The sequence below is a fragment of the Equus asinus genome, chromosome 21 (assembly GCF_041296235.1).
Source record: "Equus asinus isolate D_3611 breed Donkey chromosome 21, EquAss-T2T_v2, whole genome shotgun sequence".
Lineage (NCBI taxonomy): Eukaryota > Metazoa > Chordata > Mammalia > Perissodactyla > Equidae > Equus > Equus asinus.
The window spans coordinates 72616493-72634492 of NC_091810.1; the positions used below are offsets into that span (position 1 = coordinate 72616493).

The 18000-nt window shown below is 36.5% G+C and overlaps 1 protein-coding gene across 3 annotated transcripts in view; it reads left to right on the top strand.

Moving 5' to 3' along the window:
* Positions 1 to 18000, top strand: part of ZNF385D (zinc finger protein 385D) — an 806057-nt gene that overhangs the window by 679291 nt on the left and 108766 nt on the right. For all 3 annotated transcript variants that reach the window (XM_070492980.1, XM_014829851.3, XM_070492981.1), the window contains one exon: positions 12205 to 12315. In XM_070492980.1, the coding sequence (XP_070349081.1) occupies positions 12205 to 12315 (111 nt within the window). The remainder of the gene's footprint in view (positions 1 to 12204; positions 12316 to 18000) is intronic.

Consider the following 18000-nt stretch of genomic DNA (forward strand, 5'->3'; position numbering starts at 1 on the left):
AATGAATTTCTCTTATTTTACGCCACCAAGTTTGCAGTAGTTTGTCACAGCAGCCCCAGGAAATTAATATACGTTTAAAATATTAAAAAGGAAATATGAAAAGTAAATATGAAAATTAACATATGATTTTCACGTTTTAATTGTTTCAAGCTGTAAAAAAATAAATAAATCAAACAGTGCCATGATTTTGTAAAAGAAAGGAGTTTAACAACAGAAAAGTAGGAAGGACATAATTTCAGAATAAGAGAAATCTCTTTCAATTTAGCCTTTTGCTCTTTATGTACGAAAGTGTATTGTCGTTACCTTTCTTTTCACCTCAGAGTACAGCAGATTTCAGCACCTGACCCACATGTCAATGACCTTCCCAAGAACCAGATGTGTTCATGGACTTCTGGTACATTACATTCTGGTAATAGAATGGATTTCTAGAATTTCTTCTCCTACTCAGTCAATAACATGCTGTCTGGGGCCTTCCATGTAAATGGAATCCCAACTCTGGGATTGGTGAGTTAATTACCTTATTCAGAGACCAGGCCTGAAGACCAGTGAGCAGTCTGGCTTCTTGCACAGGCAGGCACCCTAAGCGTTCATTGTCTTCGAAAGAGATTTTGCTATTTAAGTTCAACAGAAACAGGATCCTGATCAAAACATTTGAGTCAAATTAAGTCCCTGTAATTCTGATAACAAGATTTCTAACATGTCCAAATTAAACACTAGAGCCTTCTCCACAGGGTGATATTAATGTGATGAGGCAACAATCATTCTTTTTAAAGAAACTTAATATTCTTTTGGCTAGAAAAAAATCTCAATGCAGAAAAAGGAAGCCCATCAATGACTAAAATCACCTTCTTTCCTTCGTTTTTTCTCAGACCTTTTTTCCGCCTCAGGATATAGCTTTTTCTCACTTATAAAGTGAGAAGTTTCAATAAAATTTAAACACGTATCGAGTGCTTACTGGGTTCCAGGGGAAGGAATGAGAACCACAGAAGATATGAACATGGGTGAAACATAGCTCCTACCCACTGAAAATACCACAAATAGGTGATTTCTAAAGTTGTACCCAGGATTAAACTTCCATGACCAAGAAATTGTGTTGGTAACAATTCCACATTTCTACTTCAAAATCTCAGAGTGGAGGTGTCTGCGAGCATCATGTGATAGGGCCACAATACATTGATTAAATGCAATTTGCTTGAGCACGTAAATGATCCTAAGGAAAATAATGTCTTAAGATCCGCTCAAGCTCATCCATCCTTTACTTTGAACTTGCTATGTTTCATTTTATTAGCCTACTCATAGAACATTAGGGAAAATAGCCATAGCAGAAAGCGACTGACAATGAAATGTCTCTTACACTGCATGTGTCCTGAGTACTTGGAGAGCATCCAAATACCTTTGCTCAGTTAAGTACAAGCATTGGTTTTCTGAACAAAATCAGCCTCTCCTTAACTGATCAGACGTCCAGTATGGCTGTTAGCCCTTGTCTAGGAAGATGCCTGGTGGTAAAATGATGTTAGCATGTAAGTGTAGATGAGAGAACCCATCAACCATTACCCCATTGCTTAGATGACAAAAGACCATATGCAATTTCTGCTTGGTAGCTTGCAGTTGTAGAATCTACTCCCAGAGTCTATATCCTGCATCCCATATTATATCATGGAATCATTTTCCACACACTTTTGCTTCTGATAAGCTCTCTTTACCCCCTATACCTAAGGTTTCCTTGTGAATCTAGGTTTTCCCACTGCTATTGTTAATGCCATTCCAAGACTGATATTATGCTTTGCTATTGGGCTTCGAAATCATTCAATTTGTTTAGAAACTCAACAGACATGTTGAGCCCTTGCTAAGTGGGAGCCACTCTGCTGATTGCTGGGTACAAAGAACAATGGGACCCAGCCGTGCCTTGACTTTATCCTCTGTTGGGAGAGACAAACAAGTCAAGAGATACTTTCAGATGATGTGATAGAGAATAGTGCAGAGTGAATGGGAGGCCCCAGCCCATCTGAAGGCGGTCAAGCTAAGAATTCTAGAAGAAGAGATGAGTCGTGATTTGAGTCCTGAAAATTGAGCAGACATTAGCCAGGGGAAGATAAACTAGAATGAGGTACTTCCTTGAAGGTAAAAGAGAGCTTGGTGCATCGAAAAATTGACTGTGCCCTTAATGTACTTATGAACTTATATTTATATTTATTATATTTATATTTGTATTTATATTTACTATATTTATTTATATTTACTTATATACTTATATTTTCCACTTGAATTTATCAAATCAGCAGATTTGGGCTTGACCTAATTCATAAGAGTGTTGGAAATCAGCCTATCTCTACTTGAATGAATTTATTTGCTGGATGATTTCATGCCTGTCCTTTGCAAAAGGCAAAAACAAAGAAACCATGAGACTTCATGTGCACCTCTATTCAACACCGTCCCTCCACCTCCCTTCTCAGAGCTGTCCCTCAGTGTTGGGTGATTGATATTCTTGCTAAATTCCCTACCAACTCAAATCCCACAGAAAGGAAAATAAAGGCATCATCTCCCAAATCATTTCACTCGTGTATGATCTACTGAATGATTTGCACGTGAACTTTTACTTTTAGATGTTTTGAAAGGAAAAGTATAATAAATATTATAACAAAACCCACATTGAGTCAGAATTTTACAAATATTAATACTTTGTCATTTTTGCTTCCAATTTTTTCATATTTTAGAAGAAATGAAACATTATGAATAAAGCTCTAGTCCTCTTTAGCTGCTGTCCTAGTCCCACCCTTAGAGCCCCAAAAGACAACAACTCTTACCAGTTTGGTATGCGCTCTTCTTTCCATTCTAGTTCGTATACTTTTATATATAAATATGTGCACCCTCAAACAACTTATAGATTTTTTTGATGTGTCATTATTAATTGTTTATTATGGAATATTAAAATATGTACAAGAATAGAATTGTATAATGAAAACCCACATAGCCATCATCTAGCTTTAGCAATTATCAAATCAGGACCAATGTTGTCTCATAAATATCCCCACCCACTTAGCCTCCAAATACCCTTGATTATTTTGAAGCAAATCACTGTCATAATATTATTCCTTCAGCATATATTTCACTATGTATTTCTAAATGGTAATGACTTTTTAAACATATAACCATACTACAATTATCACAACTAAAAATCCAAAATAATTCCTTATTCTTATAAATATCCAGTTTTATTTTCCTCCAATTGTCTCCTAATATTTATTGTATAGTTTGTTAGAACCAGGATCCATGTAAGCCCAATGTTCAGAATTGCTTGCTTTGTCTCTTAAGTATCTTTCGAGTTATAGGTCTCCCCCCTATTATGTTCGACCTATTTATTTGTTCAAAAAAGCACATCATTTGTTCTGTAGTTTCCCACAGTTTGGAATTTGCTGGTTTTATCCATGTGGAGACTTTTAACATGTTCTTCCATCCCTCTGTTTCCTACAAACAGGTAATTACATCTAGAGGCTTAATCAGATTCAGGTTTTTTATTTTGGACAAGTCTTCGTCATAGGTGGTATTGTACTTCTTCAGGAGACACCTGACGTCTGCTTGTCTTTTTTTGTTCATTAGTAGTAATTAATGGTTATCACCTGACGTCTGCTTGTCTTTTTTTGTTCATTAGTAGTAATTAATGGTTATTGCCTAGACATATAATTTCTTTAGGAGTTGTAAAATGGTGCTCTCCTAATTTTTCCTTCCTACTTTATTGACTATGCATTTATAATTTTTTTGTGTCTGATGTCATATTGTAGCTATCCTTGGTATATTTTCTGTTGTTGTTTTTCTGTCCATGCTGACAAAGAAATGTTTAATGAATTCTTTGTAGCTTCTTTATGGCATTCTGCTCATAGCTCTTTGACCATTTATCCTTTCTCTTATTCTTGGCCATTTACATTGTTCCAGAATTTTTGCTAATGCAAACAAAACTGTAGGGAACTTCCCTGAATGATCTCGTGGTGCGTATGTGCCAGAGTTTCTCCAGAAGTTGAATGTTTAGGTCACATGTTCAGTTTATTTTCAATTTTACTAAGTGCTGCCAAATTCTTCTCCACTTTTCCCAAATCCTTGTCAATACCAAATGTTGTCAGATTTATTTTTGCCAACTGTCTGTGTAAAAACTCTCTCCTTGTTATTTTGAATTTCATTTCCACAATAACCAATGAATTTTATTCTTTATTGACCATTCAGATAGTCTGTTCTACAAATTGCCTTTTGATATGTCTTGACCATTTTGCCACTGGTATTTTAGCTTTTGCATAGTGATTTCCAGAGCTCTTCTTTATAGCCATAGCATATAATCTTTGATTGATTTACATATTGCAGACATTTTCTCCCCATCTTTTTTTGTTTCAACATGTTCATTTTCTCTTTTGCTCATAAAAAAAAAAACCATCACAGTGTTTGAGAGTAAAGATGGTGATGTCAGATGACCTGAATTTGAATCACAGCTCTAGAAGTGCCTAGCTGTGAAGCCCTAATCCAATTAGTTTATGTCTCTGTACCTAAACATTCTCATGTATAAAATGGGAGCAAAAGAAAACTATACCTTCTGCTCAATTTTGCTGTGAACCTAAAACTGCTCTGAAAAATAAAGGTTATTAAAAGGGAAAAAACGGTATTTACCTTGTAGGGATAGTACCCCATGAAGACCTAATGGGATATGACTTAGAGGCCCCATTGACATGCCTCACACATCGAAGTGCTCCCTTAAAGTTAGCTATTGTTGTTTTCTTCAAACGGAATTTAAACTTTAATGTAGTTGCATTTATATATCTTTTCTTGGATGGTTTTGGGTCACATGGACACTTTGAAGCATCTTTCTATTTTTTCTAGGTTTTCTGCTTCTGGAAAGGACTAGTAATGTTTACCACTATTGCTATAAAATAGAAATGGCAGAAGCTGCTACATGGGTTGAGTGTTTTCTAGGTGCCAGGCACAGGGCCAGGCTCTGCATACACTTTATATAATTCATTCTTCAAAATAACCCAGCAGTGATGATCACCCCATTTTAGAGGTGAGGAAATAGAAGCTTAAACATATTAAAACAAAAAAGCTAGCAAATAAAAGCAGCAACGTTATATAGACTACACATTAACCATTTGTTACTTTCTATTTTGAGGGAAAAAATAAGAGTTAGACACAGTGTCAGATTTTATAGCTGTAAGAACCTAGAACTGGGAGATGGCGAGTTGGTTTCTTGTCCCTTTTTTGCTGCCAGTATTTCAGCTCCCTGTGCTTTAGTGGCCTTGTCAGCGGAATAAGAAGGCAAAATATGAGCACTGAGATTCTTTCCAGCTCTAAGATGTTATGGTTCTTATAAAAAGGTACACTCGTAGAAATGATCTGTGCAGCGCTTTTTAAAATTGTGACAACCTCAATATCCAACGACAGAGAATAGGCTAAGTAAATTGTGGTACAATCATTGAATGAAATAGTATGCCATCACTTAATTGGTAAATATGAAAACTGAGGTTAAATGTAGGTATTCTTTTGATATATTATTAAATTAAAAAAATGAAAATGTTCTTTGCTATACTTAAAGCTATGTAAAATTGTGAATTCAGAACTGGAAAGCTGTGCACCTGTTGTATAATAAAGATTTTGGCTGTTTTTGTTCTTAGTTCCTGGGCGGTAACCTCTAAAATCTTGGAATTTCCTGAGTGAGAAGAGTGTCTTCATTAATCATGCACACCTTGGATACATCTGAGTTTATGCTAATGAGATAACCCAGGGGTCACAGTAACCCCAAGAGTTGTAGCCAGTTTTCAGAAGTGGAGGTGGCTTGGGGACCTCTGAACTTGTGGCTAGATTCTGAAGTGTGGACAGTCTTGGGGGAAATGTACCATTAACTTTTGGAGTCTATGCTAACTCTGGGTAGTTGGTGCCACAATTGCATTGCAGTATTGCAACAACCTTTTTGAAAAACTGTCTGGTGGTACCTATTTAAACTTAACCTGTGCGTATCTTACAACTTAGGAATTTAATCCTAGCTATATGCCTCAGAGAAATGCATGCTGTATCCAACAAACCACATGCTCACAAATATTTACAGTAGCTTTACTCACAATAGATTCAAACTGAAAACAACTCAACTATCCAACTGTAGAATTGGTCAATAATTGTGGTGTGGTTGTACTATAGAATACTATAGAGCAATGAAAAATGAAGAAAGTACTCACAAACACAGTGTTGGATGAAAGAAGCCAGACACCCAAGAATAAATACTGTATAATTACATTTTTGTGAAGTATGAAAACAGGCCAAAGTAATCTGTGTTGATAGATCTCAGAATCGTGGTTACCACTGGAGGATATTGACAGGGCAGGAGCAGGACTGAGAACCTTCTAGAATGTTTACAATGTTCTATATCTTTATTAGGATGATGATGACATGGGAGTATGCACATATTAAAAAAAGTAACTAATAGTACACTTAGGATGTGTGCACTTTTTTGTATGTAAGTTATACATCCATTTAAAAAGTGAAATAAAAAGGACAAAAGTTGAAACTGTTTCAAAAGGACAAATTTGTTATAGGAGTGGGATTATTAGGAATTTTTCATTAATGTTTTCTAATATATGAATATAAGTAATATAAATACAAATTTTACTAACTCATAGTTGATGTAATAAATCTATCAGGGTCTCTACTCAGTGTCAGTTAATACTATGGAGTTATGAATAGCCAGGATAATGGATATCATAGTGCTTTATTGTGGTACCTGAGAGAGGCAGGGGATAGAGCCGAAGGCCTTGGATCTTAGCTGGCTCTGCCATTTATTAGTTGTGTCACATTAGGCAAGGGGCAATGAGGTCTCCTCAGTAAGTTGTTAGGATAGAAATAATGCTTATAAAGATAAAAACACACGGTCAGTACCCCTAAGTGTAACCTTTAGAGTTATTGTTGCTGGCCACTGTTACATAGAAATCTCAGGTGGAAGAGAAACCTTTATATTTCTGGACTTCTTTTGAAACTTCCTGGCATTTAAGTTCTTATTCTTTGATTTTAAAACTGAAAGCCACAATAATAATAGGAACAGAAAGAGAGGCGATCTCTTAGAGCAGGAAATGTAAACTCAGGGTTAGGCTTTCTCCTCTCTGAAAATGCAGCGGGCATCCTAAAGAAAGCAGTGGCCGCTCTTCCTGAGGCTGTCCCTGGTACCCTCATTTACAGAGCAATTTAGCAGAATGCCCAGAGGGGAGGGGAGGGAAAAGCTAGGCCTGAGATAGAAATGCAAAGTTCCTTGAGTCTGAAATGAAGAAAAACATATTCATTTGGCTTTAAATAAGGCCATAGGCTGAATTTGAAATTGAATTTTAGTCTAGCATATCAATACGTAGTGTATCATTCTTCACTTTTGTTTGTTTGTTTTAGGGGATTGGATGATGTAGTTAGAATATTTTAGGTTTCAAAATATCCCTTTCTAGAAATTAGATAAATATGTCTTAAAATACCATGTAGGTTTTTCCATTTCTTTTAGTTTTTAATTTGGTGCTACATAGGTTAAGTGAAGTGTATCAAAGCTTTTGTGGATCTGATGTCTATGTATTACACTTTTAGTTTAATATCTTTACTTTTGTACTAAAGGCTTTACATTTTATTCTTTTTTGGTTTTTTTTTGAGGAAGATTAGCCCTGAGCTAATATCTGCTGTCAATCCTCCTCTTTTTGCTGAGGAAGGCTGGCCCTGAGCTCACATCCATGCCCATCTTCCTCTACTTTATATGTGGGACACCTGCCATAGCATGGCTGGCCAAGTGGTGCCATGTCCGAACCCAGGATCTGAAATGGCGAACCCTGGGCCGCCGAAGCGGAATGTGCGCACTTAACTGCTGTGCCACCGGGCTGGCCTCCATTTTATTCATATTTTTATAATGATTTTATTTCCCAGATTTCTAAGCTGGATGCATCGAATAAGGATGCTGAATTTAAAACAAACAAAAAAAATAACAAAAGCTTTGGTTATATTATTTTAGAAATTTATTTAAAACAGATATTTTTATTTTGAGGCATCTCAGAGAATTTAATATTTTATTGTGCGCTGTGAATATCCAGGCTTCAGTACCTAGATTTACTACAACTTAATTTGGCTCACAAACTCCTCTTTTCTTACCTACACACATTGGTATCTCTTAAGATTGGTTTTCTAGAAAACTCCTAATGTTAATATGCATACAAACAATAAGGTGTGATTGTTTTTACAGATCAGACCTATTGGTTCATGGGGGGAAACCAACATATATGACTTTCTTTTTGAACAAAATGTTTGATTACAATGGTAGATAATGTTATGTTTAGACAAAATGGTCAAAGTGGCTGTGTATGTCCCCTGAGTTGTGAGTATATGCTACTTTTAGTTACATACCATGTGGTATCATTTAATTAGCTATTCACAACAGAACTGGTTAGTATTCAGATTTTACCTTTTCATAATTCCTTGTTGTAAATGGTTTTACATATATTTACATATGTATATATTAGAGGGGTGAATATGATTTATGTTCGTTAATAAAGGCATTAAACTTATCATTCTGTTGTACTAGATTCCTAAAATGATAAAAGATAATTACTTTTGTTGGTGTAACTACGGTTGGTGAAATCCATCTTTAAAATATAATTCAGTTAGGTGGCTTTTCTTTTAAGTATACCGGGAAATAAAATTGTCTCTGAAGAAGAATATGCTATTTTGCATTTTGAAATTTGATTTTATAGTCACTATGATCAGAACATCATTCAATTCAAACAAAAGAATTAAATCTAGAGAATATGCCACATTTGCATGAAGTGTCTAGTTCCAAAATACCTCCTACACAAATTTGGATTGAATGTGGTCATTGCTTCCCCACTGTTACTAAAAGACGCAAATAATATGATGCCCACCAGCATATGATGAAAACTCAGCACTGTGTATTTTCAGAGAGCATCTTTAATATAAATGTGTAGTTCACTTTTTTTTTTTTTTTTAAAGATTTTATTTTTTCCTTTTTCTCCCCAAAGCCCCCGGGTACATAGTTGTGTATTCTTCGCTGTGGGCTCCTCTAGTTGTGGCATGTGGGACGCTGCCTCAGCATGGTCTGACGAGCAGTGCCATGTCCGCACGCCCAGGATTCGAACCAACGAAACACTGGGCCGCCTGCAGCGGAGCGCGCGAACTTAACCACTCGGCCACGGGGCCAGCCCCCAATGTGTAGTTCACTTTTATTTCATAGTATCATTAGCAGAGGACTTCAATATTCCTAAATGGGAATAGGCATAATTCACCTTATCCTCTGGTAGAAATGGGCCCTACTTATGCACAGAACAGATGCAATATGGTGTGATGAGACAACCACCTCTAAGTCAGTGACCTCTTTCTGCTTTTAATTTCTCTTTAGCTGTTGGCTGAAAGGGAAATGGTCCCCCGGTGTTCTCTGTGATTGTTGTCGTAGAAGCATTGTGATGACATGTTTAAAGTAGTATAAAAATGATCCAGGGGAGCAGAATGAAGGCTATTGAAGCAGCCTAGATTCACACGTCTGTGTTGCTGTTGGTTTTCTCAAGCTCTGTGCATTGTCCATTTTGGTCCTGAGGAGATAGGACTGAGATGCGGTTGAGGGTAGTTTGGAAGCATAGCTGGGGTGGGGGACTTGAAGGAATGGAGAGAGAGAGCGAAGAAACCTGTACCCTGTGGCCTTTCATACTGCTATCCAACGATAGATCCAAGCTAAGGAAAAGAGACTGTCATTTTAAATTATTTTTTTATGTTTGGATTAAGATGCTGAACTGAATTTAGGAATGAGCTTTAGATTGTGTATTAAGATTTGAAAAGATTATGGAATTTACTGGAAACAATTCAAATGTTCATCAACTGACAAATGGATAGACATATTGTGGTACATCTATACAAAGGAATGTGACTCAGCAACAAAAAGGAATAAGCTAGGGCTGGTCCAGTGGCACAGCAGTTAAGTTCACACATTCTGCTTCGGCGGCCTGGGGTTTGCTATTTCAGATCCCATGTGTGGACCTACACACTGCTTGTCAAGCCATTCTGTGGCAGGCATCCCACATATAAAGTGGAGGAAGGTGGGCAAGGATGTTGGCTCAGGGCCAGTCTTCCTCAGTAAAAAGAGGAGGATTGGCGGCAGATGTTAGCTCAGGGCTAATCTTCCTCAAAAAAAAGGAATAAGCTACTGTTACAGGCAGCGATATGGTTGAATCTTAAAAGCTGTATACTGAATGAAAGATGCCAGACACAAAAGACCACATAGTGTATGATTCCCTTTATATGAACTTTGAGAAAAGGCAAAAATATAGTGATAGAAAGCAGACAAGTGGTTTCAGAGGCTGGGGGTGGGAGGCCGGGATCGACCACAGAAAGGCAGCAGGGACCTTTTCCAGGTGATGGAAATGTTCTTTGTGATGATTAATATTACTGTATGTATTGGTCAAATCTTATGAAATTCTATACTTTGGTGAATTTTATTATATGTGAATCATATCTGAATAAAATTGGTGAAGAAGAAAGCATGACAGAATTCACTAGTAAAGGGGGAGAGGATCCTAGAATTTGTTAATACCTGGAGGTGACCAGAAAAATCACAGATAACTGAGTTTCATCCAGAATCTGAGCAAAGGATAACATCAGATACAAAATTTGAAGTGATGATGGAAAATAAAAATGATTACACCCATGAGTTCTTCTTGATCGTTGTAGCTGTTTAATGTGTAAACTACCTAGAAGACACTTAATAAAAGCTGAGTGCTGTTATTTTTATTGTTGTTGTTATTATTTAGAACAGTACATTGAGTGCCTAGACAAGCTAATAGGAGTTGTGAATATAGACAGAAATTTCCTCCTACCTACCAGTGTAGGGAGCCTGTGAGTTAACTGGTTGTGATGATTTGAAATACACAAAAGGAGGGGGAATTTATCAATGACTTGTTTAGGGTAATTAACAAACTACAATGTGTCACAGAAGCTGAATATTAGAGCATCATTTCATGGACACATTCTTAGCGTTTTTCTTTGTGTGAAATCATTTTTGAGCTGTCTCAACCCATTGTGAGGGCTCTCGTAAGAACTTTGTTTCTGATGAGAGCTGTGTTCTAAAGTTTGCAGGCATTCAACAAAAGTTATGGCTATATGTGTAACATTTAAATTATTTTGAAACGTTTTTTGGTTATGTGAGAAATCGGTAATGTGCCAACAATGACTATAGGAGTGTGAGCCTTCTGTTAGCCTTGATCTTCACATGTGCTGCAATAGACGAAATATAATAGTCAATATTTATTGATTTCTTAATGTGCCCAGCAATGACTGTGCTAAATAAATTTTGTGAATTAACACTTTTAAACCTCATCATAACCTTAAGAGAGAGACATGGATAAGCAGATGTTGCACAACTGTTAAGAAGCAGATCAAAATTTTATATCTCATTCTAGCAGTTGAGAACCACTAATGTGGACTGTAGGACAAAGCTTGGTGAGAAGACATTAATTTTTATCAGAGCTGGGTTGCTGACACTGTATTTTTGGTGTTGCTTGTCCTGTCCTGGGAATGTGGATGGAGAAAGACAACTGACTTCTGGCCCAAACTTCTCTGAACCTCCAATAATAAGTCCATAGGATAGCAGTATATATGAGGTGGTCAATAAATGATTGTTGAATGAATTGATAGCTCTGTGTGTTTAAATTCTTAGAAAGCAAGATTTGTATACTATATTCTTAAGATAGAAAAGATACCAAGCATAGCATGAGGTTAATGTTGGATAATGGTGCATAATTTATTTTCAGAGCTGCTCTTGTGACCAAGTCTATTTAAAGTGCATTTTGTGGCAGTGGTATACACAAACCTTTGTGTCACATTGCTGGCATTCGCAATAACTGAATTTTGACAAATCTTTAATTATATTTTAGGATTATCAAACTGAGACAATTGTTGATCCTAAATAAGAAAAACGGTTAGTATGCAGACTCTAATGGGTACATTTATCATTTCCTTATCATACGGAGCTTTCAGCTTATTGTTGTCTATTTTCCAAGAAAGTAGAAATGCCGTTTCTTAGAAGAAAAATGTTTTGTATGATGTGAGCAGTAGATTGAAGCTGTACAGACTGGCTCTTTAGTAAAATAGGCAACATTCCAATGGAACTGACAAGGTTTATTTCTATTTGTTGTATTTTTTTTCTCATTACAGATGGACCCGATTCAGAAAGCTGTAATAAATCACACATTTGGAGTTCCTCTTCCTCATCGAAGAAAGCAAATCATATCATGCAACATTTGCCAGTTGAGATTTAATTCCGATGTAAGTTTATCATTTAGTATTCACTAAAAAAATGTATTATGCAGTTTTAATCTTGCCAAAGAGACTTTTTAAACATTTTTCTCCAATCACTAAGCATGTGACAATTCAAAGATAACATTTTAACTCCTTATGTGCTTTACTTTTGGAGTTTATTATGTTGTTTGCTTGTTTACTATGGAAAAAATCACACATTTACAATCTTAAATACTTGCAGTCTAATGATATTTTTTGCTCTCTTGGGAGTGGTAATTTAGGTAATACACTTTCCCTTTGAGGAATAGTCAAATTTGGCACCAATGAAGCTTTCAATAAATTTCACCTCTGAAATAAGACAGGTCCCAAATTATATTTCAAGGCCAAGATTTTGGCTTTGTAAATTCTTTTTGCCTACATTGGTGGTCCCCAATTCCAGATCAGCCCTTGTGTCCTTAATTATATTTGTGTTAGAGCTCTCAAGTTACTTCCTGGAAGTATTAGCATTTTAACAAGGGATCCTAAATACCTCAAAACATTCCAGCCCCTAAAGAAAAAAACCTAAATGGAGAACATGACAGAAGGGAGATGTCTGTGGACCCGACCACTGCTTTGCAAATTATACACGGAGAGTTATTTACATCTTTCATACCTTTTCTAAGGATCAGCGTGGACTCTGGATTCATCACAGTGAAGCTTATTTTGGCTTGTGCCCAATGTAAAAATTATTGTCTCCTCTCCCCAACTTGCTTTGGTGTGGAGTTGGTCCTGAGAGATACAGAAAAGAGAGGGAATGATGGTTTGGAAAAAATAGGAATTGAACACCTTGTTGGCACTCTAGGTAAACAGAGGATCCCGTCCTATCCATGGTGCTTCCAGGGTGCCATTATCTGGCCCTAAATTCTTATGCAGTGTGGAGATGACCAAACGGATGTGGATTCTGGAGAATGTTACACCTTCCAGTATTAATCTCCCTAGGCAAGTAAGTCCCTTTGGTGCTCTGGTGAGAAGGCTAGCATATGAGATAATCAGGCATGGGAAGTAGATGTGGCATAAATAAGGTGGCTTTTTTCCTTTGTGAGAACATTTCATCTTGTCTTAAGATTGCTACTATCTTATGAACTCACGTCTACTAGTACAGTCATCAGGTAATTTGATAACATTCCTTCTGTCGGCTTAAAAAAAAGGAGATTGCAGGCAAAAAGGAGATTGCAGGCAAAGCGCCTGAGTGGCATTTGCTGCTATACAAAAGAATACACTAATCATACAGCATTTTATTTGAAGGGATATTGTCCTGTTGTTTTGGTTTGTTGTTTATTTTTTAATACTGTACATCTTGATTTGATTTACATTTTAAGAAATTTACTATGGTTTAACTTATCAACGAAAAATATTTTCAAGTGATGAATGTTATATAATAATCTCTTCCAGATATTGTAAAAAAAAAAAAAAAAAAAAGAGTCCTCCTGACATGTAACTAAGAGTTCTGAACTCGATAGCTGCAATTTTGATCATTTCTAAACACTCAGTGAACAATCATATAGTTCTGTAATTGTTAATTTAAGAGGCTTCTTCTTGATGTCTTTTCTTCTTAAATCATATTAATATTTCACTTTGGAATTGATCAGATAAGGATGCAGAAGTCTCCCAGGAGCCATGTTGCCAGCTTCTTACGTCTAATGGAGGCTATTTCAAATATCCGCCCTGCCAACAATGTTACTATCAATGTCCTCTGAATTAAGAAAACTTCCTGTAAACTGAGAGTCAGAAAGAGACTTTAAGCTCGTTGAACCCAATCTCCTACTAAATGTAGGAAAATCATCTGCCACGTCCAGGCTAGGTCTTCTGGTTGATTTGCCCCCATGATGGGTTACTCATCACTTCAGGACAGTTGTTCAATTTTTTATTTTATTTTTTTAGTGTTTCTAATCCTAGAGATGGATATCAAAGTCATGTTTGAAGACTTCAGAAATATTGTCAGGTATGCTTTAAGAAACACACGTACATTTACATATATGATTATTAATATTAACATAAAGAACATAACATAATATAACGTAAAGAACATTTACACACTTCTTTTCTAAAATGTAATTTTATTTTATTTTCTTGGTAAGAGAGAATAGCGATTTATTTTGCTAATGGAGTTTCAAGATGATGTAGGAATCAATATGTATTTATCAGAGACAATTGCTTCTCATTCTCACAGCTTTGCGTTCAGGTTTGTCTGGCATGTGGTAAAAGGAAAATGGGATATTTGGGAGGTTTAGGCTAATCCGTCTGGGTCATAATTAATGCAATTATTAATTAATTATGCAATTAATGAAATTGCAGCCTTGACCATTCAACTAGATGGTTACTGTATTAATCTCCTGTTGTTGCTGTAAAAAATTACAGCAAACAATGGTTTAAAACAGCACAAATGTATTATTTTCTAATTCTGGAAGTGAGAAGTCAGAAATTGGGCTCACTGTCAAGGTGTCTGCGGGTTATGCTCCTTCTGGAGGCTCTAGGGGAGATTCAGTTCCTGCCTTTCTTTTCCAGCTTCTGGAGGCTGCCCTCTTCTTGGCTCGTGACTCCCTTCCATCTTCAAAGCCAGCAATGGCCAATCATATCCTTCTCACATCGAATTACTCTGACTGTCGCTCTTCTGCCTTCCTCTTCCACATTTACCTTGTGATCACAATGGACCCACCTGGATAATCCAGGATAATTTCTCTGTTTTAAATTTATCTGATTAGCAACCTAATTTCATCTGCTAACTTAATCTCCCTTTGCCATGTAATGTAACACGCTCATAGTTTGCAGGGATTAGGAGTTAAATATCATTATTCTGCCTACCACAGATACTCATTTGGACATTTGACCTAGGTTTGGGCTGAATCTCAGGACCACTCAAAATTGGGTAATCAGATAATTACCCAGTCCAGTTTCGTTGGTCTGTATAAATCGGACACATGTGAATTCACTGCTCTTATATTTTTCCTTATCTTGAACCTTGAGTATAAATTCACTATGCAGGGCTAATTTTTAAAATTGTATTTTTTTTAAAGTAGGAGGATCCAATGTTATTGAATTTATAAATGACATAGCAACAGTTTAACTGTGACTTACAAATAAAATATAATTAGTGAAATACAGAAGTGGAAACTCCTTTAGAGACTTTAAAAATGTCTGTGTAGCATGATTATGTCAAAAAGGGGAACTAATGTGCTGGAAATACTAGATTTGTTTACTTATTGACTGGTCATATCCATAGATACTAATTTTATGATTTATTTAATACTGAATGCCAAGATTAATTGAATTTATCATCCATTCATCCATATATAAGAAAATAATCTCTAAATTAAGAGAAAATACATATATATATATCATATTGGATCATTTTAATTCCAATACAACTGCCTCTTTGCTCTTTCTAGGTAAATCTGGAATTTATCTTCCTACTTCCATTCTTAAACCTAGAATCTTTCTGGAAAAGTAACACTGTAATTCACTTGTATGCTTGGTTGAATCCTCTGTCACATAAGAATGTATTTTTGCCTTATGAACCTTTTTACATTTCAAAGCTTCTTCCCCTTCCAATGAAAATAATAGCTTGGAGTTCTTTTCTTCTCCACATCATGAAAATTCAATTTCCTTTCCCTCTAAGCCTTTATTTATCTTTTAACCCTTCATATTATAAACTCTGTGGTTTGGTGATATGCTGTACCTGTTTTCTGTACAGTACATTTTCTACTTTTTGCCCTGCAGATATCTTTTTAATAGTATATTATTGTATGCACTTTAAATCAGATTACCTTCTCCTGGTGTAGGCTTTTTCTTTGAAAAAGACTCCTCTCAACATTTATATGACACACATGGGGTTATGCAAAAAGCTTCCAATTAAAGACTGAAAGGTTGTAATTTGTCCAATTATTTTATCAGCATCTTAAAATAAGCATAAATTACCATTGGCCTGTGCAAGTTAGTAAGTATGCCTTTGAAAGACAACTTATAGCAGGGCCAGCCTGGATGTAAGATGATTAAGTGAGGTAGAGAATGATTATTCAATGACTATTTATAGAACAGGAAATAAGATCTTAGTCCCCAACCTAAGGAATCAAAAAATTGTGGCATCTAAGGATCACTATGATTAACCTCCTAACAGTGGCATTTCATAATATGTTAGAGACAGAAGAAACCCTTTGCTATTTTCGCATGTGGAAACTGAGGTGGGAAGAGTATAGGAGACTTATACAAGGCCACCTGGCCAGTAGCTGGCTATGCAGGGTCAATGTCTGCCAGACCATTGCCTGGCTGTTTCTGTCTCATGTGGTCCAGGTCGGGCAGCAAGAGCCAACCATCTGGAGGTTCCAGCGGATCCTACAACAATGCCGTGGATGGAGGTCTGTGTTTCCTGCCCAGTCAGGCTGTTCGAGAGAGAGGGCCTGGGGGCTCCTTCCCTTAAAGAACTAATTGAATGTAGTCAGAGCTGTTGTAAAAAGTCATTCACAGACCAGGCTAGACCTCATTCACAAGTACTTGTGAGTCCTCTCAAATGGCATCACTCGTATTCAGTCACGCTCACAATGCAATCATAAACAAGGTGAAAATTTAAATATACTTGCAAATTACTGAACTATAACACAGTAGCAACATGTCCTTTATGACTCAGGACTGTCAAGCATTAATTACCTCAGGGGACTGTTTAATAAACCAAAAGGGAAAACAACCTCATTAGAAGATAACATTGCTTGGGGCCGGCCCCATGACATAGTGTTTAAGTCTGGCTCTCTCTGCTTTGGTGGTCCAGTTTCACAGGTTCAGATCCTGGGCATGGACCTACACCACTCGTCAAGCCATGCTGTGGCAGTGACCCACATACAAAATAGAGGAAGAGTGGTAGAGATGTTAGCTCAGGGATAATTTTCCTCAAGAAAAAAAAAGAGGAAAATTGGCAGCAGATGTTAGCTCAGAGTGAATCTTCTTTACCAAAAAAAAAGAGAGGATAACATTGCTTGAGGCCTCAGACCCCTCCAAAGGAGGATCCTTGGGGTCCTCACCAAATAATCAATACATTTTCCAATAGTATTATAAAATAGAAGTCATTATTATTGTTCTGCATTTTAGGACACAAAAATGTAGTGAAACTAAGCAGTATATCTGAATTTAATTCATATCTCTGTCATAACTTTCATAACCAAATGTGGCAATATAATGATGAAGTTGCTCCTAGGAATATTTTTTCTGACCAGATGACCAAGTTAGATAATTAAACTTTCCTAACGTCATGTCTTAAGATACATCTTTTAAATATTTAAATCAATATTATTTATGGGGGCTGATCTTTAAAGGAATACTGCTTGGATGGAGTGGCCGTATTGGAGGTGAAGTACTATTCTTTTATTTCTTTCTACTTCTCTTTATTTTCCAAATTTCCTTTGTAGCCATGCTTAAATTTTATAAAGGAATTGTTGCATCACTGTCCTATTATAGCTTTTAAACTGCATGAATCCCAGTTTATAAATTCCATTTTAAAGGCCTTAGATGCACTCTTCTCTTTCTTGCCTATTTCTGGCAGTGTCTGCAGTTGCAAAACAAGCCCAGGAGAGTTCACAGGTATAGTTGTTTCATTCAGATTGTAGCATTTGGGGCCGGCCCGGTGGTGCAGCAGTTAAGTTCGCACATTCCCCTTCTTGGCGGCCCGGGGTTCGCTGGTTCAGATCC